General features: G+C 41.6%; 1 protein-coding gene across 1 annotated transcript in view; it reads left to right on the forward strand.

The window, feature by feature from the left end:
• The window catches only part of LRRK2 (leucine rich repeat kinase 2), a 120,017-nt gene that overhangs the window by 73,946 nt on the left and 22,981 nt on the right, over positions 1 to 23,090 (forward strand). The window contains exons 30-42 of the mRNA XM_084616554.1: positions 1,534 to 1,661; positions 3,010 to 3,228; positions 6,645 to 6,846; positions 11,762 to 11,850; positions 12,723 to 12,910; positions 14,710 to 14,864; positions 16,327 to 16,473; positions 16,629 to 16,820; positions 18,639 to 18,785; positions 19,147 to 19,247; positions 19,450 to 19,640; positions 20,750 to 20,910; positions 22,748 to 22,918. Coding sequence (XP_084472680.1) covers positions 1,534 to 1,661; positions 3,010 to 3,228; positions 6,645 to 6,846; positions 11,762 to 11,850; positions 12,723 to 12,910; positions 14,710 to 14,864; positions 16,327 to 16,473; positions 16,629 to 16,820; positions 18,639 to 18,785; positions 19,147 to 19,247; positions 19,450 to 19,640; positions 20,750 to 20,910; positions 22,748 to 22,918 — 2,091 coding nt within the window. The remainder of the gene's footprint in view (positions 1 to 1,533; positions 1,662 to 3,009; positions 3,229 to 6,644; positions 6,847 to 11,761; positions 11,851 to 12,722; positions 12,911 to 14,709; positions 14,865 to 16,326; positions 16,474 to 16,628; positions 16,821 to 18,638; positions 18,786 to 19,146; positions 19,248 to 19,449; positions 19,641 to 20,749; positions 20,911 to 22,747; positions 22,919 to 23,090) is intronic.

Genomic DNA, 23,090 nt, shown 5'->3' on the forward strand with positions numbered 1-23,090 from the left:
TACTGCTGGATAATGCGTGTGGTGGTTGATGTGCTCCTAATTGCCAAAATGAGCTCAGCGGCCTCCATGCTTGCCTTGGTATGGCGTCCGCACAGAAAAAAGGCGCGGAACGATTGTCTGCCGTTGCTCTGACGGAGGGAGGGGCGACTGACGACACGGCTTACAGGGTTGGCTTCAGGGAGCTAAAATCAACAAAGGGTGTGCCTGTACATCAAGGAGTATTTCAGGCAGGACTGCACGGAGGGTTCCAATAAGAAATGGTGCACCAAAGTTATCGTTGTTATTGGAACAAGGAGGTTAGCCTGGCCTCTGATTGATACATGGCTAGATTAACCTCGCTGCGCCTTCTCTGTGACTGACTGCAGTGTGATCTAGACAGGGGAGGAGGAAAATGAGTACAAAACAAATCTGGTCTATTTCTTGTTCTGACCCACTCCATCTATCCTTTACATCTTTGGCTGGCAGCAGACAAAAAAGGCGCGAAATGATTGTCTGCCCTTGCTTTCACGGGGGGAGGGAGGGTGGGAACGGGGTCCTGATGATATGTACCCAGAACCACCCGCGACAATGTTTTAGCCCCATCAGGCATTGGGATATCAACCCAGAATCCCAATGGGCAGCGGAGACTGCGGGAACTGTGGGATAGCTACCCACAGTGCAACGCTCCGGAAGTCGACGCTTGCCTCGGTACTGTGGAAGCGCTCCGCCGAGTTAATGCACTTAATGCACTTAGAGCATTTTCTGTGGGGACACACACACTCGAATATATAAAACCGATTTAAAAAAAACCGACTTCTATAAATTCGACCTAATTTCGTAGTGTAGACATACCCTTAGAACCAAATACAATTGTGGAAGAATATGAGTGAGTAGAAAAATGGTGGTAAAAACCTGATTCCATTGAAATTCAGTGGGAGTTTCACCAGTGACTTCAGGGGAGCCAGGATTTCACCCCGTATGTGTTTTTGGTTTTTGTTCGTTCTCTCTCTCTCTCTCTCATTTATAGTTATATAACCCACCGCCTCCTTCCAGGTTTCAGTAAGTTTGTATGTTTAGGGATTTTTTTTCTAAAAGTGGTCAGTGTTCCCAGGAAGAGTCTTTATCAAAAGATCTGTGTCTCATTTAGATCTGAACATAGTCATGCTTGGGCTCAGTCTGATCTTGCCTATTTAAGTTCCACAGCCAGGGTCAAACAGCTACGAGTGTTGTATCTCTGGTGTCAGCTGTCTAAACCTGGGTATCTCTCTAGATGCATTGTTCCTGTACAGCTTAGCTATTTAGGAAGTTCATGGAGGAAGAAGCAGCCTCTGAGGTTGCTAGATTCCCAGTTTATCATAAGTCTGATCCAAAGCTCATTAAAATCAATGGAAAGCGTTACAGAGAAGTGAGATTGGACTGTCAGGATTATTGTGAGAATTAATTAGGTTTGCAGATTAGTGAATTCAGGAGAAGTGAGGTTCTGCTGTGTTTATTTCATCTGGAGGAGTGAAGTGAGGAAAGTAGTATAAAATATTTGATTTCTTTATCATTTAGGACAAGAGGAGTTCTACAGCACTCATCCCCATTTTATGACTCAGAGAGCCTTGTATCTTGCTGTTTATGATCTCAGCAAAGGACAAGCAGAAGTGGATGCTATGAAGCCGTGGCTGTTTAATATCAAGGTAACAGAAAAGTTTTTATAATATAGATTTTTAAATTCCAAGTGACTCTGTGAAAACATCAAAGAGAATTCACTTGAAAATTTTGTATGTCCTGTTCAGCTGGTACAAACATTAAGATGAGGAAGTTTCTGGAATGCGTATTATTGATTATGAAAATGTCTTTATAATTTTTTGCAGACTTATAAAGTACAATTTTCAATTTAAATTTGTGCAGTAGAGTATGCATACTAAGAATTTGGCAAGTTGTGATGTTATTTTGCACAGACTAATGAAACAGTGTAAGGGGGACTGTTGGATACTGAATAGAGAGTTCTGAGCATTGGCCCTGGTTCACTTTTCTCACTGCTGTAAACTGCAATGAAGTCAGTAGAGTTATAATAGTTAACACACAACTGCCATGATGGGGAACAGCTCTAGCCCCTGCCGCTGACTGCCACTGCGGCGAGGCTGAAGCCAAAGTTGTGACGGAGGTCCATTTAAGTCACAGAATCCATGACGTCCGTGATCTCATCTTACCCTTAACTGTCAAGTTAAGCATTACACCCTCACTGTTTTCAGTCTAACTGTACCAGAGGTTGATCAGTACAAAGATATTAGGTTTTTTCACTCTTCTCATAACTGTTACCTGCTGTTTTCCTTCACTCATCACACAGTGTTCACATCTTGTTTCCCTGCCCCAAGGTATAAAACCATAGTCAGTGAATTTTTAGTAAAGGCCATAATTGACATGTACTGCTTTCCCACTTTCAGTACCTCTAGTTCATTGATGCACCAATTTGTTTGCTGAAAGATTTGTATTTTCTAAAAATACGTTTGCTAGAATATATTACTAGAGATGGAACCAAGCTGCAAAGTTTGGATTCTAGATCCTAGCTTCCCCAAGATAAAGATCTGTGTTCGGGATCAAACCCATCCTTGCATGTTAAAATATATTACAGACACAGGTCTGTAACATTTTTATTGCCTTACCCAATCAAAACTATAAAATGGATGTGCAGTTTCGAACGCATATACTTTCAGATTTAGTTCTACTGATTACTCCATCAGCAGACCTAAAATATTTCCTTGTATTACATATTTTAAAAACTCAGGTTTTTTCATAAATTCCGGCAGGTTGTGAATTAAATCAGTTTTTAAAATTCCTAATATTACCCTGCCTTTGCTTCTGAGAAGAAAATAGACAAATATAAATTTATGACCGAAAGAGGCAGCAGTGACAAACATGGTTGCCTTTTTGTATTCCTAGAGTTTCATAAGTTGTTATGATTGAATTGTTGAAATGTGTAAACATAAAGAGAAAATCATGATTCAACATTGAGATAACAAACTGTGTGGATCTTATTAACAGGCTCGAGCTTCATCATCCCCCGTGATTCTTGTTGGCACTCATTTAGATGTCTCTGATAAGAAACAACGTAAGGCCTGTCTGAGTAAAATTACCAGAGAGCTGTTGAATAAAAGGGGTTTCCCAGCAATCCAAGATTGTCATTTTGTAAATGCTACAGAAGAATCTGATGCTATGATCAAACTTCGGAAAACCATAATAAAGGAGAGTCTGAATTTCAAGGTAAACCATATGCTATTCTTTACATTGAAAGTTGTTGAGGAAACAATGTTGTAACACTTTTTTTTTTTAGCTTGAAATCAAGTTCATAAAACTTACTACAATACCTTAGACATAACAGAATGAAGAAGGCAAATCACTAACCCAAAAATACCAACAGATTTACTTTCATTACTTTTTTCTCCAAAACCTTTAGCACAAATATCATCTAAGTATAGTTTTTGTTTAACATATAAGATATCAGAAATAAAACATTTAAATTGAAATAGATTAACCTTTTTCTGATGGATTGTTGGATTGGTCTGATCAACAGCTACTCACTCTTGTTGAACGGCAACATCACTGCAGTTAGAAATAACAGATTAAGGGAGACAGAGGAATGTTTGTGTGATGTTGGCATCCAGCCATTTCTAAATTCTTAAACTTGTGACACAGCGATTTGCTGGAGGACTATGCTTTTGTCTCCTAAAGGTTAATCCAGGCGAATGATGAAAGTGGAAAGTTTGTAAAGTTGAGGTGAGTTATTTTAAAGCAGCAGTTCAGAATGGGTCGTGCTGAAGATAAGGGGGCCAGATTCTCCCATCCACTAACTTCAGTTTGCACGGTTTAAAAAATGTGTTATGAAGGGAAAAGCAAAGGTGCATCAGCTTATATAGGGAGAATATCCACTGGTGTAAAACTAGTGGAGGTAGCTCTCTTGCTTTCTGCACCAGCTGCTTCACTGTGTCTTGCGCAAGGGGACTTGGGTGTGTCAGGTCGGGGCCAGATGTATTGGCAGTTGAGATAAGAGGAGTGGAGAAGCAGCATGTAGATCAGAGGCGAGGAGGAGGGTGTACTCATGGAGGAGAGAGAGTTGCAACTGGCTCCCTGTTAGGCCTCTCTCTCCATTATGCCAAAGCTGTGGTTGGGTGTAGTGGAGAATTGAGCCCAGGATTTTACACCTAGAAGTGGGTGTAGAAGGCTCTTCATATAGAGACATGAAGATAGAGAATCTAATGGGAAGACAGGGTCTAGCTTCTATTTCTGGGTCTATTTCTTCATTGTTTATGTAGTGCCATCAGTGACCATGATACTTGAAAGACACAAGGAGAAATCCTGCCCCACTGAAGTCATTGGAAACTCCCATTGGCATCATTGTAGGCAGGAATTCACCCACAGTGCCTGCCCTAATGATCGAACAGCCCAAGTAACATATTTATGTCTAGCTTTGTGCTGGTGCACTAAATGCTGGGGAAAGGTTGCAAAAACCCCTTTCTTCTCCTTTGCCACAGTCTACCAGCATAGTAACATCCATAATTTGTTTAGGTATGCTCAGCAGTGCACAGGATGGGAACCAGCCTTTGATTATTGTCCCAGAATGGGTATGTCTGTGTGGAACAGAATAGACCCATCTCCTATACTTCAGTAAGCTATGAACAGAGAAGCACTGGGGAGAATGCAGGATACACCTCTTAAAGATGTGAAGTCCCGCATCTCGCCATATTTTCCACAGAATTCTGGAGATATTTTGCATTAGGAAGGCAGAATTCTTAGCAGTGGTCCTCCTACCTTTACACTTCAGAAGCTATCAGGACTGTAATTTAGCATTGTGTTTAGACTTCATTGATAATAAAAAATAAGGCAGCTATAAGGAGAAAGGAGGAATTGTATATTTTGTAGAGCTTCTGTGAAAGGAAAATCATGAGGAAACAGGTTGGAAGATAAAAGTAAAATTATTTAAGTATAAAATAGGTAGTCCAAGGCTGTCAGTCTTCCAAGGGTACTTAAGGATGTAATATTTCTTGTCGCATATAAAATCCAGCACCAGATTGTTAAGCATTTTAAGAAATTGAGGGGGAGTCTTCAGAGGAAGATTATTAACTAGATAAGTAGTTTGTGGAGCAAAAATAATACTCATGATTTCTTCTCTAGCCTCAAGGTAGAAAGGTATTTGTTACTACTGAGTAATGTCAAAAGATATTTGGTTCAGTAAAACATTAATGTTGATTCCAGTAAGGGATCATAAGAGAACTAGAGGGGAAAGGTAAAAAGAGCTGGAAGAAATCTTATATGAAAAATGTTCACATAAGAATCTGAAAGGCCATTTATAGATCTCTAAAAAATCGTAGTTGCTTCAGTTTAGGTTAGTTCCAGATAAATACCCGGGATGATATTCTGGCCCCACTGAAGCCAATAGCAAAATTTCCATTGACTTCAGTGGGGCCAGGATTTTGTCCCAATGATTAGTTCTAAGATATGTAGAACAGCACTAGGATTCTAAAGTGCTGAGAGTATGTTGTTGGTAAGGCTATATTTTAGTCACAAGTATTTTTAGTAAAAGTCACAGACAGTAAACAAAAATTCACGGCTCGTGACCTGTCCATGATTTTAACAAAAAATACCCATGACTAAAACTTGGGCGGGGTGCCATGGGTGCTCTGGGAGGGGTGGTCTAGGGCACCCCGCTGGTGGGGGTCGGGCAGCACGGCACAGGAACCCAGCTGTTGCTGGGGGAGAGACTGGCAGCGAAGCCTGGTACCCCCACTGTTGCTAAGGGGGGCCGCACTGCGCGGCCGGTAGCTCTGCTGGTGCTGAGGAGGCTGGCAGGGGCTCCCTACCTGGGTCTGTGTCCCTGCAGCTCCTAGGTGGCAGAGGGGTCAGGGAGCTCGGCATGCTGCTCCTGCCACAGCGCCAACTGCCATAGCTCCCATTGGCCGGGAACCACAGTCAATGGGAGCTGCGGGGGCGGGGCCTGCTGGCATGAGCAACATGCGGCGCGGAGCCCCCTCTCCCCGGCCCCTTCGACTCCTAGGAACTGCAGGGCTGTGCGATCCCGGGAGCCCCCACACCCTGAGGTAAGCACCCCCCCAAACCCACTGTCCCTAGCCCCCTCCCACATACCCAAACTGCTCTTGCTGCTGGCCCAGGGCTGCCCAGCTCGGGCGGCACCTGAGCTAGCACCAGTGGCTGCAGAAGTCATGGAGGTCACGGAAAGTCACAGAATCTGTGACTTCCGTGACCTCCGTGACAGACTCGCAGCCTTAGTCGTTGGTATGCATGCTTCTCTTACATACAGGATTCCCCACTCGGATCTTTTCAACATTTAGCTGAACTCTGATTATTGTGGTAATAAAGATTTGAAAAATAAAATATTTTCAGATGTCAGGTATATAATTATTTACTTTTGCATATTAATGAATTTTTGAAGTTCTTTATGAAAAATTAATTTTTAAAATATGTTCATAATGTATATTGAAATATTTTTATTTCTGTGAATCTTTAAAAAGCCGTGATTAGCCATCAGATAATTCTTCTTTTGTTCTATTGACTTTGATTATCTGTGTTCTCTGCTTAATTTACATCTTGCATGCATCTGTCTGAAATTTTAAAACAAAAACTAAATAAAATGTGTGTTAAGATTATTATTCATAATTACACAGATCAGAGACCAGCCAGTAGTAGGACAGCTAATCCCAGACAGCTATCTGGAACTTGAGAAGATAATTTTATTCGAACGTGAAAATGTTCCAACTGAATTTCCTGTGATTGACTATAAGCGATTATTAGTACTGGTGCAAGAAAGTCAGTTACAGCTGGATGAAAATGAACTTCCTCATGCAGTTTACTTTCTGAATGAATCAGGTACTATAATCTCTTCATTGGGGTAAAGTTTGATGCCAGCAATGTGCACCGGACCTGCAGCAGATTACCATAACATGGTGGACTGAAATAATAGAATCATGGGAAATGTGGGGCTGAAAGGGACCTCGAGAGCTTATCTAGTCAACCCCTTCTCCCTGCACTGAGGCAGAACCAAGTATATCTAGACCATCCCCAAGAGGTGTTTGTCTGATCTGTTCTTAAAAACTTCCAATAATTGGGATTCCACAACCTCCCTTGATAACCTATTCCAGTACTGAATTATCCTTCTAGTTAGAAGAGTTTTCCTAATACCTAACCTAAACTTCCCTTGCTGAAGATTAAGTCCATTACTACTTCTCCTACCTTCAGTGGACGTAGAGAACAATTGATCACTGTCCTCTTTATAACAGCCCTTAACAAATTTAGTTGTGATTTTAGGTTTTAACCAATAAGCACAGATAAAACACCCCCAATACAAAAAACCATGAAATTGGTGTTTAACACCAGAAAAACACTAGAAATGGTTATTTGTATCCAAGGATTTGTGTGCATGGAACAGTAACGTGGAGCACTGGCATGTGACTTGTCAAGCACACTAACATACTGTACATTAATTGGTCCGGGGGGACCCTGCTATTGCACACTAGAAGTTCCTAGTGCACTAGGGAACATTACAAAAAGTATCGAGGATGTAATGGTATTGATATTGTAATGAGCAATATGTATAATATACATTAGTCATTACAGTATATGCGAAGAGAAAGACCTGAAAACCCCCCATTTCAGAACAATTACATAAAACTCAAAAATTGCTAAAAAAAAATAAACCTTCAAAAATGAAATTATTAAACCCTGATAAACAGGAGCCCTAAACATATTAGACTGTGATCAGGCCCCACTCAGTTTCTTTTCTCAAGGCTAAACATACCCAGTTATTTTAACCTTTCCTCAAAGGTCAGATGTCTAAATCTTACCATTTTTGTTACTGTCCTCTGGACTCTCTCCAGTTTACGCACATCTTTCTTAAAGTCTGGCACCCAAAACTGAACACAGTACTCCAGCTGAGGGCTCACCAGTGCCCAGTAGTAGAATAAATACCTCCCATATCTTACATATGACAGTCCTTTTAATAGATCCAAGAATATTAGCCTTTTTTTGCAACTGCATCACATTGTTGGCTGTATTCGATTTGTGATCCTCTATAAGATCCATTTCTGCAATACTACTGCCTAGCCATTTATTCCCCATTTTGTAGTTGTGCCTTTGATTTTTCCTTCCTCCATATAGTACTTTGCACTTACAGTATCAGCATTGAATTTCATGTTGTTGATTTCAGATCAATTCTCCAATTTTTAATTCTAATCCTGTCCTGCAAAATGCAAGCAACGCTCCCCTCCCATCTTGGTGTCATCCACAAATTTTATAAGTATACTCTTCACTCCATTATCCAAGTAATTAATTAAATGTTGAATACTACTGGACCCAGGACTGATCCGTGCGGGACCCCTCTAAACACCACCTTCCAGTTTGACAGCAAATCATTGATCATTCTTCTTCAAGTGAGTGCATATGTCATTTCCACTGTAGGTGTGTACATGCCTTGTGCACAGATGTCAGAGACTTTTTTCCCCATCAATACACACTGGGGTGACTCGAGCACCTCCTGTTGCCTTGTGCCACTGAGTGCTGGTATAAAAGGGGGGAGCTGCCCTCAACCCATCTCAGTTCGTTCTTATGGCCAGTGATAGTTGTCAAAGTAATCGTTGTAAACAGTTGAAGTTAATTATTGTTAATTGTTAGTTAGTTTTTCAAGTAAGTTAGCACTAGGTTTCTGTGTTTTGTGTCTTTTGGGACTGTTCATTTCTTTTTGGTACTGGGCTCGGTACCAGAACGATGCCTTAATCCCTAGGGTTCAAGTCCTGTGGGATGTGTTCAAAGTCCATGCTGATTAGTAATCCTCATCTGACCTGCCTGAAGTGCTTGGGTGAGGCCCACATTAGTGACAGTTGTCACATCTGCAAGGGCTTCAAACCCCATTCACAAAAGGATAGAGCAGCAAGGCTTAAGTGCTTGCTTATGGAAGCAGCACTTCAACTCCCAGCCAAGGCATTGCATGGGGATAGTTGCCTCCACTTCAGGTTCAGGTTGCATCTTCAAATTAGGTGTCCATGTGTTCCTGTACCTGGACGATGGTTTGATCAGAATCTCCAGTCCTTTCCAGCATATCCACTGGTCTATCCATATTCAATGCTCTGGGGCTCCTGCTGAATCTAGAAAAATCAATACGGAGACCTGTACGGACAACAGAATTCACTGGAGCAGTCCTTGACTCCACAAGTCATCAAGTTGGGCCATTTCCAGCACAAATCCAGGTTTTCTCACCCTCCGCCCCCCCACACACAAACTCACTCTCCTGCTGGTAATAGCTTATCAAAAGTGACCACTCTCCCTACAATGTGCATGATAATCAAGGTGGGCCATTTCCAGCACAAATCCAGGTTTTCTCACCCCCCCCCCACCCCCATACAAACTCACTCTCCTGCTGGTAATAGCTTATCTAAAGTGATCATTAAGTTAGCAGGAGTGAGTTTGGGGGGGGAGGGGGCGGAGGGTGAGAAAACCTGGATTTGTGCTGGAAATGGCCCAACTTGATGATCACTTTAGATAAGCTATTACCAGCAGGACAGTGGGGTGGGAGGGGGTATTGTTTCATGGTCTCTGTGTGTATATAATGTCTACTGCAGTTTCCACGGTATGCATCCGATGAAGTGAGCTATAGCTCACGAAAGCTCATGCTCAAATAAATTGGTTAGTCTCTAAGGTGCCACAAGTACTCCTTTTCTTTTTGCAAAGACAGACTAACACGGCTGTTACTCTGAAACTCTTAAATTTGGGACCCTGTCCCTCCTTGCCATCTCAACTTAGTCCTGGCAACTCTAATGGGACCTCCCTTTGAACCACTCACAACTTGCTCCCTCCATTATCTGTGTGTGAAGGTGGCCTTTTTAGCAGTGATCAACTCAGCCAGAAGGGTTGATGAGTTGAGAGCTTTGGTGTCAGAACCCCCTTACACAATTTTCATAAGGATTAAGGTTTATCTCCAGCTGCACCCAAAGATCCTTACAAAAGTAGTCTCTAATTTTCACATTAACCAAGTTCGCCAACTTTTTTTTCCAAAACCCCATCACCATAAGCAAGGCTGAAGGTTTCACTCAATGGATGTGAGAAGAGCATTAGCTTTCAACCTAGAGCATACTGAATCATTCCAGAGTTCTAGGGAGGTGGTAGAATCTCCTTCCTTAGAAGTTTTTAAGGTCAGGCTTGACAAAGCCCTGGCTGGGATGATTTAATTGGGGATTGGTCCTGCTTTGAGCAGGGGGTTGGACTAGATGACCTCCTGAGGTCCCTTCCAACCCTGATATTCTATGATTCTACACAGGTTTTTGTTGCAGTTGCTGACAGTGTTAAGAGCAATCCAGTTCCTCCCAGATGATTTCCTCCAGGAGCTCTTCCTGCATCTGTTTATGCTACCAACTGACTAGCCAGCTAGCATACTGGGGCACTCTACTAGAGCATAAGCAACTTCTGCAGCTTTCCTGGCTTGAGTACCAATTACCAAAATATGTAAAGCAGCAATCAGTCTTCAGTCCACATCTTCACTTTTCATTACGTCATTACCCTCAGTCCAAAGATTATGCCAGTTTCAGACGGTGATTCTAGAATCACTGTTCAGATAAACTCTGAACCCACCTACATAGCTGTTTGTGTGTGAGTTACCTAGGAATTGACATGTGCAATCACTCAAAGAAAAAAAGGGTTATCTGCCTTTCTGTAACTCTTCTTCTTCTTCAAGATGTGTTGCACTTGTCCATTCCATGACCCACCCGCCTTCCCCTGTATATTAGAGTGCATCTGGTACAAAGGAAATGAGGTGGGCCGGGGCTGCTTCACCCTCTTATACCAGCATGTGGTGGTGCCCAGCAAGAGGGGGTGCTTGAGCCACCCCAACAGGTACTGTAAGGAGAAAAAAGTTTCCAACATCTGTGCATGAGGTGCACATACACCTGCAGTGGAATGGACATGTGCAACACATCTCAAAGACCAACAGTTATAGAAAGGTAGGTAACTGTTTTTTACTCGGAGTATGGATTTTCAACCAGTTATGCAGCCACCTTTTATAGTAATTACATCTAGACCACATTTCCCTAGTTTTGTTTATGAGAATGTCATGCACTCTGTCAAAAACCTTACTAAAATCAAGTTATATGACTTCTACTGCTTCCTCTGTCAAAGAAGGAAATTGGTTTGGTCTGAAATGATTTGTTCTTGACCTTACATGTTGGCTATTATCACCTTATCCTCCTGGTGCTGTTATTCTTGTTTATGATTTCATTTTATCTCAAAATTTTATAACCTAAGGGAACAATCATGTGAAGGACTAATCTGCTAACAGCTTATGTCTCTTAACTTTATTTGAAAGTAATAAACCTGCAGAATAGAGAAGAGGATTCGGGAGGAAAAATAAGATCACTAGGATAGCCTGTGACTAGGACAGCAGTTATACAACATAGTTAACACATTATCTCAGAACTATATAATTGAACATACTTAGATTAAAATAATAATCAACACTGAGTGTTCACATTGAGCATATTAGATATTTGAAAGGAGTAGGTCAGATTATGACTATAAATACGACACCTGGAAATAATGGAAAAGGTGACCATTTCATTACTGCAGTCAGATATCTTGAGTTACACTTAAGTTTGATAAAAGTATCCACCATTTAATATGCCCTTAACCAGAAGAGCAGGAAAAAGGCAGCCCAGAATTGTCTAAAAGCAACGTCCTTCTTTTCTTTTGTTTCATATAGATGTTGTGTGATATTATTCTAATTACAGTATTATTTATATAGGCGTACTGCTACATTTTCAAGACCCAGCACTCCAGCTAACAGATCTGTATTTTGTGGACCCTAAGTGGCTGTGTAAAATCATGGCACAGGTTAGCTTCTCATTATATTTTATGTATCCCTTTATTCAACTCTTTTCTCCATCCCCAACTACTGTAGCTGACCTGGTCTCATTTTCCTCTGTTTCTTCCCAGTTTCATGACCCACTCCCTTTCATAGCTCCCCAGTTTGGCCTGCATGACTTCTCCTGTTGCCTTTTAAATATGCATTCTAGGGTTCAAGCTTACACCAATGCCTCCATTCTCAGTTCTCTTATTCTCTGATGTCGCATAGTCCTCACAGTCAGTTAGGTCCCAGTACATGTGTAAAATGAAATGGAGATCCCAGGTGAGAGGCAGCATAATCCTGCAACAAATTGTTAAAGCTTGGAGTTCTGGCACAAAGCAATAACAGTAACCTAGAATGTTGGAGAGGAAGGGTAATTGGACCCTGCTATAGAAGGAAGAAGAGGATGGGTTGTACTGACCTGTATATTGGGACAGGCGAGGGGCAAAAGGACTGCTAGGAGGGCCTACCTGGAAAGGATCCACAATTGGTTTAGTTAGTTTAGAAAAGGTTCCAAACTTTTAGATATTTATTCAGACTTCCAAATCTTTGAAGGTTTGTTCTATACTAACTAACGTGTGGAATAATCTCCCATATGATATGCAGTAGGTGGAGCCACTAAAGTACACTACTACACCACTGAATGAAAAGGTAGCTAAATGGTATCCTGGGATATATTGTTCAGAACTGTTAGCTTGTGCTCAGATGGCTGTCATTGCTGAAATGCTGAGTTTTACTATGAATAGGATTATTAATTTTTGTAAGTAATGTTAGTAATATATTGCAGAAAACTATTTTTGTCAGAAAAATGCAATCCAATTATGACTGCAGAGTTGAAATTATTTTACTTTTTTAAAAGATTTTGACAGTGAAAGTGGAAGGCTTTCCTAAATACCCTAAGGGAATTGTAAAGCGTTCAGATGTGGAAAAATTCCTTTTAAAGAAGAGCAGATTCCCTAAGATCTACATGTCACAATACTTTAAGCTTCTGGAAAAGTTCCAAATTGCATTGCCATTAGGAGAAGATCAACTACTTGTTCCAAGCAGGTAAAAAAGAGCTAAAACCACAAATGTGCCATGGAAATGTATCAAGATCAAAAACTCTGATATTCTCAGGCTGTAATGACATTTCTAGCTGTTTGATATCAAAGCAATTTCCCCTTAGTGAGCAAGACTTTGACTGATTATGCTAGATTGGTATACTACTCAATTTCTTTCATAAAAGTGAAACTGATCTTATAGTAAACAAAGTTATATCTAGGGCCCTACCAAATTCACGGCCATGAAAAATACGTCACAAACCGTGAAATCTGGTCTCCCCCATGAAATCTTGTTTTTTGTGTGCTTTTACCTTATACTATACAGATTTTCATGGGAGAGACCAGCGTTTCTGAAATTGGGATCCTGACCCAAAAGGGAGTTTCAGGGAGGGTCACGGTATTGCCACCGTTACTTCTGTGCTGCCTTCAGAGCTGGCCAGAGAGCGGCGGCTGTTAGCCAGGCAGCCAGCTCTGAAGGCAGCACCCGTCCAGCAGCAGCACAAAAGTAAGGGTGGCAATACCGTACCACGCCACCCTTTACTCTGCGCTGCTGCCTTCAGAGCTGGGTGCCCAGAGAGTGCCAGCTGCTGAGTGAGGGTCCAGCTCTGCAGGCAGCAGCACAGAAGTAAGGGTGGCCATACCATGCCATCCTTACTTCTGTGCTGCTGCTGGCAGCGGCTCTGCCATCAGAGCCGAGCTCCCAGCCAGCAGCCGCTGCTCTCCAGCTGCTCAGCTCTGAAGGCAGCGCCGCTGTCAGCAGCAACGTAGAAGTAAGGGTAGCAGTATCGCAACCCCCCCCCCACAATAACCTTGCGACCCCCACCCCAACTCCTTTTTGAGTCAGGACCCCTACTGTTACAACAACATGAAATTTCAGATTTTAATAGCTGAAATAATGAAATTTATGACTTTTAAAAGCCTATAACCATGAAATTGAGCAAAATGGACCATGAATTTGGTAGGGCACTAGTTGTATACCATTAGCACAATGGAAAATGGCACATATAAAAGGCAAAATATTTTGTGAGAATACAATTTCTTTTACAATGAGACCACAATAGCAAAATATCCTATACTACTAATGATCAAATCTTCCAGATAGTACCAGTATATACAGGTACTCATTTCAATATAAGTCATAAACATTAGTATTTATAAACTGTTTAGTTTAAGTCAGGACCACACTTGGGAGGAGTTGCACTGCCCACGCAGTGATGCCTGGAGGCATTATGCCTTTGAATCGTCTAATGGTTAAACTATAGTATTGGAAATCCGAAGTTATGAGTTGTAATGCCAGTGCTGACACCCTCTTTTTGCGTGAGCTATGACAGGTCACATGGCCTCTCTGCCTCAGTTTTTACATCAGTGCAATGTAGATACTAATCCTTACCTTCCTTAAAGGATGGAGTGTTGTGTGGATTATTCCTTTGAAACTCTTCAGAGTCCTTGGATGTGTGATGTTATAAGTGCAAGATAAGAATTATCTATAAGAATTATATTTACATAATTTTTTCACACACTTATATCCTTGGATAGTTCCCCGAAATCACTGGGACTGCATGCGGTTTAAATTGAGCAGAAATTGTCCATTAACATGAAAAATAAATAAACACATTAGTACAGATAAACCCCAATAATCTGCCCCCTGCTTATGTGATTTGGTGGTGCATTCATTTCTGACATTCATTCATCAATATAGCTAACATAATCAGCTGTACAATAATTCTCACTTTAGTCTATGTATTTAATAATTCTGGAAGTAGTAAATTATGAAATACTGGAAAATAATGTTCCTGTTTCTTTCAGTTTGTCTGATCACAGACCTGTTATAGAGCTTCCCCACTGTGAAAACTCAGGAATCATCATTAGGCTGTATGAGATGCCATACTTTCCCATGGGATTCTGGTCCAGACTGATCAACAGGTTGCTTGAAGTGTCTCCTTACATGCTCTCAGGAAGAGGTACTGACATTTAACTTTAAAACTATCAATGTGTGTGTTTACCTTGTACACCTAGCAGCCAAGGGGTTGAATTCAGGTCTACAGATTCAAATCCTAATTCCTACTACTTCCTTGAAATTTTGTGTGTTATATTTTTGTTTTGGGCTCATCTCTGGCCATTTTACAAGTGTAAGAAAACAAAATAGTGGCCAGTACTTGTAATTTAAAAACTCTTAGGAACACTTTGTGCCTGCCCTCTGTGTGAGTGAGAAAGGGAGAATGAAAGCAGGCTCTTGCTCTCTTGTGTTCCCTCTCTCCCCAGCCCACCATGTGTGCGCACACACGCCAGACACAAAGGGAATCTTTGCATTTAAGCACTGATGAGATTAGTTTCTGCAAAAATGGCAGGAAAAAGAAGGGAGGATGTAGAGCCATTGTCTCCTCCTATGCCACATCACCCAGCGGAGCTGGCTGAGCATAGAGGGGATTAGATGCTGCACCGGGGGTAATGCAGTTGCTGTTAGTCACTGAAGACCCCCCCACATCTTTAAAAAACATTGTACCTACTTAGACCTGGTGCCTCTTGGATTTCCTGCTAAGGTAGTGTGCCTTCATATGGCACCCAATACAGGGTTATGGCTGTATGACAGAATTCTGCCATTAATGGGGAAAAACCTGGCTATATTGAACACATCCTCTGAGTCTCATCTTGGGGGATATATGCACTCTGACACCCATCTCCTTCTAGGAGTTCTACCATTGACAAGTTTTGTTGTGTTGGCTCCTGGGGCGTGAAATTAATTGCCCTTACACATTTGCTGATGCCCATTTCTTCCCCCTTTTAAAAAAATTCTGCAGACTCCAATTTTATCAGAACCATTTTTAAATCACTCAGTCCATATGAAGGGCCTGCTCCCCCCACCGCTTCTCAGTTCACTGGGGTTTTTAATTTTTAATAACATATGAGCATTAGCTGCAGCTAGACGATTCACACAAATGTATCTTTGGTAATGCTCTTCAAATTTTACTTAATACACCTCTGCTATTCTGGCAATTGATCTCCCCTGGGCAGACCATTCCAGTCACATCAGGCTATGGTGCATATGTAATGTAGACATGTCCACCTGGGAGAAAATGGAAGACACCAAGTGATTTCATTTATTGCCTAAGAAACTTTATATTTGACTCCAGTTTGCCTGCACTTCAAGGTCTGTACTTTACCTACATTCACCAACTAGTCCATGAGCTGAGTCAATATTTAGTATTCTTGTATATGCATCGGTGGAATGGTCAAAAATGTGATTAGGATGTTCAGCTTTTCTGGTGATGCACAATTGCATGCAAAGATGCATTGGTTGTTTGTGTTGTATAAATCTATAAAACCACAAGTATATGCTTACAATAGTATTTTTGGAATGTTCAGCCCAGTTTATAGAAGAGTTCATATTAAAGGTCTGACTTTGACTAACTTTGTTTTCCCTAGAACGAGCTCTTCGTCCTAATAGAATGTATTGGAGACAAGGCGTTTACCTGAACTGGTCTCCTGAAGCTTACTGTCTAGTGGAATCAGCAGTATTTGATAGCAATCCAGACAGTTTTTTGAAAATTACAGCTCCTTCTTGCAGAAAAGGTTAAATTATTCCTGAATATGTTCTTGTATCTGCTGTTTGAGTTATGCTTGGTGCATTTCTTCATTTTGCTTGCTCCTTTTAGAACATGCAGTATGTTTTTATAATCGGAGATATGAGACGGTGGTTCTAATTACTTTTTTGGGGCTTTTTACAGGTTGTATCCTTTTGGGGCAAGTTGTGGATCACATTGATTCTCTTATGGAAGAATGGTTTCCAGGTTTACTGGATATCGATGTATGTGGTGAAGGGGAAACTCTGTTGAAGAAATGGGCTTTGTGTAGCTTTGAGGATGGCAAAGAGCACCAAAAAATATTACTTGATGATTTACTTGAAAAAGCTGAAGAAGGTATATAATGTTTTAATTAAGCTAATTAGATTACCCGTATAAATAAATATTTATACAGTAACTCCTTGCTTAATGTTGTAGTTATGTTTCTGAAAAATGCTACTTTAAGTGAAACAATGTTAAGCGAATCCAATTTCCCCATAAGAATTAATGTAAATAGGGAGGGTTAGGTTCCAGGGAAACTTTTTTCGCCAGACAAATGACACACACACACACACACACACAGCATAAGATTTGAACAAACAATTTAATACTGTACACAGCAATGATGATTGTGAAGCTTGGTTGAGGTGGTGAAGTCAGAAGGTGAAAGAGAGTGGGATATTTCCCAGGGAATGCCTTACTGCTAAATGATAAACTAGAACTCGGCTGAGCCTTCAAGGGTTAACTCGTTGTTATTGTAGCCTCACATTCTACAAGGGAGCACAAATGGAGGGAGTGGAGACTGCATGGCAGAGACAGAGACCCATACCATGTGTATGAAAACAAGGAGTCCGGTGGCACCTTGAAGACTAACATATTTGTGTGTGTGTGTGTGAGAGAGAGAGAGAGAGATGCTTTGCCCCTTTAAGTACGCTGACCCCACTCTAAGTACACTGCCTTTTTAAGTAGATCAGCAAGTTGAGACAGCAGCTGCTGCCAGCAAGCTCCCTCTCTCCTGAGCCCTGTCATGTCCCCCCCCCCTCTCTGTGGAGATGGGGGGCAGGAGTGGGGGAAAAGGGGACACCCTCACATTAGCACCCCTCGTTCCCCCCCCACACAAACGGCAAGCAGGAGGCTCCCGCGAACAGCTCCAAGGCAGAGGGCAGGAGCAGCACACGGCAATGTGGGGAGGGACAGCTGAACTGCCTGGCAATTGATAGCCTGCTGGGTGGCTGCTGCACAGGGAATATAGGGAAGTGGGGAGCTGATAAGGGGGCTGCCAGGCCACCCTGGTTCCAAGCCCCCACCAGCTAGCTTCAACAGGCGGCTCTTTTTCTGCAAGCAGTGGAAAAGCAGGCAGCTGCCAAACAATGTTAGAAGGGAGCATTGCACAACTTTAAACAAGCATGTTCTCTAACTGATCAGCAGTGTAACAATGAAACAGTGTTAACCGGGAAGACGTTAAGTGAGGAGTTACTGTACATGATGCCCATAGCCATAGCATTTAGAGACCTCACATTATTTAAGAACGCTTGATTAAAATAAACAAAACCATCCTCATAATGTGGTTCAACAACCACAACTTTTTTGTCCTAATGTCTTTGTATTACAATACAGTACGGGCCAGACTGTGGCTAGCCCCTGCACTGCTGTACAAAGTGGGAGGGTTGAAAGACACTCGCCTACACATCTGTGGGACCTGATCCAGCAATTCATTATTCATGTGATTTATTCTGACTCATGTTAGTCCTGCAGTTGACATTAGTTCTGTTGATTGGATCCTGTACAATGGACACAATTTAAAAAGGCAATATTAGCCAACAGGTACCACGCATTTACTAGAGTTATTTCCTATTCTAGGTATAGAGAAAAAATGTGGTATCTCAGTTAGCTTAATGCTGTATGGTAACTCTTGACAAAGGCTAGTTTTTAATGTTGACCACTGCATATGCCATTAAACCATGGTTTGGAATTATTTACACATGCAAGAAATGTATATAAATTGAGGTATCTCTCTCTATTTATGTATACAACTACTGCACTTCATATGAACTTTGCATATGTGTACTAACTAGTGACAACTGAATATATGTACGCTTCACTCGGTTTAGTGTGGTGAATATGCTATTTTCTCTGCTTTTCAACTGCATCTCATATTTTTTCTTTCTTACTTAGGTGATCTCTTAGTAAATCCAGATCAACCAAGATTTACCATTCCAATAGCCCAGATTGCTCCTGACCTGATATTGGCTGATTTGCCTAGAAATATCATGTTGAACAATGATGAATTGGAATTTGACCAGGCTCCTGAATTTCTGTTGGGTGAATATTCATTTTTTGTCTCCTCTATATACCCAATATGTGGCAAGGATATTAAAAGTGTAACGTTTATGTAACTTAAGCTATCGGTCTAAATTATGAAACATACTGAAAACATTTTACCTGGGTTTTTTTTCTATTTGATTTGTCTACTGTGCTGCTAAAAGATACTTCTGAATTATAGAGCATTTTTTTTAACTTCGAGTAATATGTATGTTAGGGCCCTGATTTTTCAGATGTGCTGAGCACACATGACTCTCACTGGCTTATGCTCTGTGCTTTTTAGAGTCAGGCCCAGTCAATTTGAGAAAAGATTGATGTTCTTTTATTTTTTTATATTCCCTTCCATTTTCTTTTTGAAAAGGTGACGGTGGTTTTGGATCTGTGTACCGCGCATCATATGGTGGAGAAGAAGTAGCTGTAAAGATTTTTAATAAACATACCTCCCTCAGACTCTTACGACAAGTAAGAAATGTTGCTTCTTTTTATATTGCAGTGCTAGTAAAACCACGATAGTGAAGGGTTTGATCACGTTTAAGCACAGTCTCTGCCTTAATTCTGAATTTTCTGCCTTTTAGTGATTAATATTGTTGAAACAAACACAGTTCACCCAGAACTATCAATATTATAATACATGCAGTATTTCACTTGATTTTACAATTTACAGGAGCTTGCAGTGCTTTGTCATCTTCATCACCCTAGCTTAGTATCTTTGCTGGCTGCTGCAATCCGTCCCCGGATGTTGGTAATGGAATTAGCCCCTAAGGGTTCTCTGGATCGTTTACTTCAGCAAGATAGTTCAAGCTTAACTAAAACACTTCAGCACAGGATAGCTCTACATGTAGCAGATGGTTTAAGGTAAATTTTCTTGACATACTAATTTTGGCACTGAAAAATATTGACAGTCTGAAAGTAGGAAAGCTTTCTCTTTCCCCTTCCTTGAGTCTCCTTCCATGGAGGTGTATTCTTAGTCAAATAAGTTCTATCTTTTTATATTCGATTAATTGAATAGAGGATAAAATACTGTCTGTGTACTTGAAGCAGTGTATACAATGCAGTATACTTCTATTAAATTATGTAAGATCATTCAAAACTCTATAGAAAGGTAATTATTTCTATTCAATTCTATAGCAGTTTTCCATAAGGGATTTGTAGGCACGGGCTACAAGAAGAACATTCTATCAAGGGCATCTGCTATCATTATTTAATTGGGCATCTGATGACATATATTAGCTTATCCTTTCAAGATCTTAATCAACTGTAAGGCTAGGCTATCATATATTCTTAATTTGTGTGTGTCCCAAAAGAGACAGAATTCTGTACTTTTTTTTTTAAAATTTAGTCTAGATTATTTATTTTGTCGATTTTCAAGTGAATGAATAAAGGCAGAAAGCACGAAGTGACAACTCACCTGTAGGGCCAGGAACCAGAAAACCACTCACAAGCAGTCGATACTTTTACATTTGGTCTATTCATTGTCTTTTCTCTTGTGTTTTTTGTTTTTTCTATTCACAAGTGGGATTCATGTGAATAGAGAAAAAGCCAGCACTCTTGACCTTTAATTTGTCCCATTCTTTTTAACCTGAAAACCTGTGAATGTCCTCATAAAGGCTAGGGAAATATGATTTTAAAATTACAAAATCTGGCAAGGAAGCTCAGGGGCAGGTATAGGTGAAACTACTTTTATTTTTTGTTTAATTGGCTTCTTTTTCAAGTTGGTGGTGTCCCTCTCGGTGAGGTGTCTTGAACTATAATACCAAATTGTTCATGTACCAATAACTGATATATTGGGATAATTCCAAAACCATAATCCATCAATCTGATATCGTATTAGTGAACTTTTTCCTTCTGATGTTAGAATAAATAAAATTAATAGCATGGCTTACTATAGTATTATTAATGCAGTCAGTGTAAATAGATAGATATGGATTTTAAATGCTTTCACCTAAATACTTTTTTGTTAACAGGTATCTACATTCTTCAATGATCATTTATCGTGATTTAAAGCCTCATAATGTGCTGCTCTTTACATTATATCCCAATTCAGCAGTCATTGCAAAGATAGCTGATTATGGCATTGCTCAGTATTGCTGCAGAATGGGGATAAAAACCTCAGAAGGTACACCAGGTATGGCAAAAAATGCTTTGTTGTATTTTTTGTTTTGTTAAAAAGAATAAAGACAATATTTTGTAATTCCACCATAAGAAGTGTACAGTTAAGGAACAGTCTACATTGCTGTGGTTCTCACCATGTTATAACTGATGAAAACAGATTTATATACCTTGGGCCTGATTGCCATTTACACTAAGGGGCCTTTTACACAATGCTGGCAGTATAATGGGGTGTTAAAAAGAATGTAAGTTAAATTACATTAACTGATTTTAATTATTTTTTCTTTTGTACAAATATGTTCAGTTTGAATATTTTTATGCCTATTATTTTATTAAAACAATATTTTAAATGTGGTTGGGTTTTCGTGGTCAGTAATGTGCTCTTTAGAGTTCTGATTTTTCAGAGGTGCTGAACACCTGCAGCTCCCATTGATTTTAATTGGATCACATTTACACCATTTGAAGGCCCCTTTGCACTATTAGAGCAATGAAAAAGTAGCCTTAGAGCAGGGGTCTCAAACTCAAATGACCACGAGGGCCACATGAGGACTAGTGCATTGGTCCAAGGGTCGCATCACTGACACCCCCCACGCTGCCCCCTGCACCGCCCCTACTCCACCCCTTCCATGAGGCCCCGCCCCTGCCCCGCCTCTTCCCACCCCTTTTCTGCCTCCATTCCAACCCCTTCCCTGAAGTCCTCACTCCAACTCTGCCCCCTCTCTGCCCCCAGGGGGTGCAGGAGGGGTGCAGGCTGTGGTGGGGGCTCAGGGAAGGGAGTTGAGGTGCAGGGTGCAGCAGGGGGCTCAGGGCAGGGAGTTGGGGTGCAGCAGGGGGTTGGGGTGCAGGCAGGGGGCTCAGTGCAGGGAGCTGGTGCAGGGAGTGGTAGGGGGGCTTAGGGCAGGGAGTTGGGGGGTGGGGTGCAGGAGGGGTTCGGGCTCCAGCCTGACACTACTCACCACTTACCTAGAGCAGCTCCAGGGTGGCAGCAGCGTGCACCGGGGTCAGGGCAGGCTCCCTGTCTGCCTGCCCTGGCCCTGGTCCCGCTCCGCTCTGGGAAGCAACCGAAACCATGTCCCTGTGGCCCAGGGGAGGGAAGGATGTGGGCAAGGACACAGGGATCCGTGTGCTGCTTTTGCCGCTCCTCCAGGAACCTCTCCCGAAGCTCCCATTGACCGCGGTTCCCCGTTCCTGGCCAATGGGAGCTGTGGGGGGCGGTACCTGGAAGCCAGGGCAACGCATGGAGCCGTCTGCCCCTCTCCCCCGGGCTGCAGAGACATTGTGCTGGTTGCTTCAGGGAGCAGCGCAGGGCTTGCGGGGCCACAGGGGGCAATCCTGCCGGCCGAATCTGGCCCACGGGCTGTAGTTTGTCCACCCCTGGCCTGGAGGTAGGCTGGGGTGTGGGCCGTGGGCCGCTTGGTGGGCTGCAGGAAATAGCCCTGCGGCCCACATGCGGCCCACGGGCCACGTGTTTTTGAGACCCCTGCCTTAGAGTGAATGAGAATTGGGCCAGTTGCCATGAACTTGAGGGCATGACTCCCATATCAGGCCCTGATTTAGGACTGCAGGATGTGCCCTTCCTTTTCAATATTAAATAATGAAACTCTTTTGGTGGTTAGACTAATAGCACAGAAGCTTATTAACTGATTTACAGATACTTCTTGTACACTGACCTTCCATTTGCTCATTTCTTCTGTGATTTTTCAGCATATGGACTGCTGCCAGTTCAGAGATAGTATGTAATTTTTTGTTAACTTCCTGTGGCATTTTTCATCAAGAGGTATTTATTCTTAAAGGGAGAGGCATGGCATCAGCCTGGCATAAATCATAACTATTGATGAATCATTTATTTCCAGGATTTCGAGCACCAGAGGTTGCCAGAGGAAATGTTATTTACAATCAGCAAGCTGATGTATATTCATTTGGCTTGCTTCTTTATGACATTTTAACAGCAGGAGGTAGAATAATTGAAGGCATGAAGTTTCCAAATGAATTTGATGAATTAGCAATTCATGGAAAATTACCAGGTATGTCATGTTTCCTCAAGATTTAACACTGGAACATACAGAGGGAAAGATCATTTCAATCAGCTACTGTACCAAATGACAAGAGGATAGCCAATGTGACACCATTTTGTTTTTAAAAGGGCTCCAGAGGTGATCCCGGCAATTACAGGCTGGTAAGCCTGACTTCAGTACC

The sequence above is a fragment of the Lepidochelys olivacea genome (assembly GCF_965140295.1).
Source record: "Lepidochelys olivacea isolate rLepOli2 genome assembly, chromosome: 1".
Lineage (NCBI taxonomy): Eukaryota > Metazoa > Chordata > Testudines > Cheloniidae > Lepidochelys > Lepidochelys olivacea.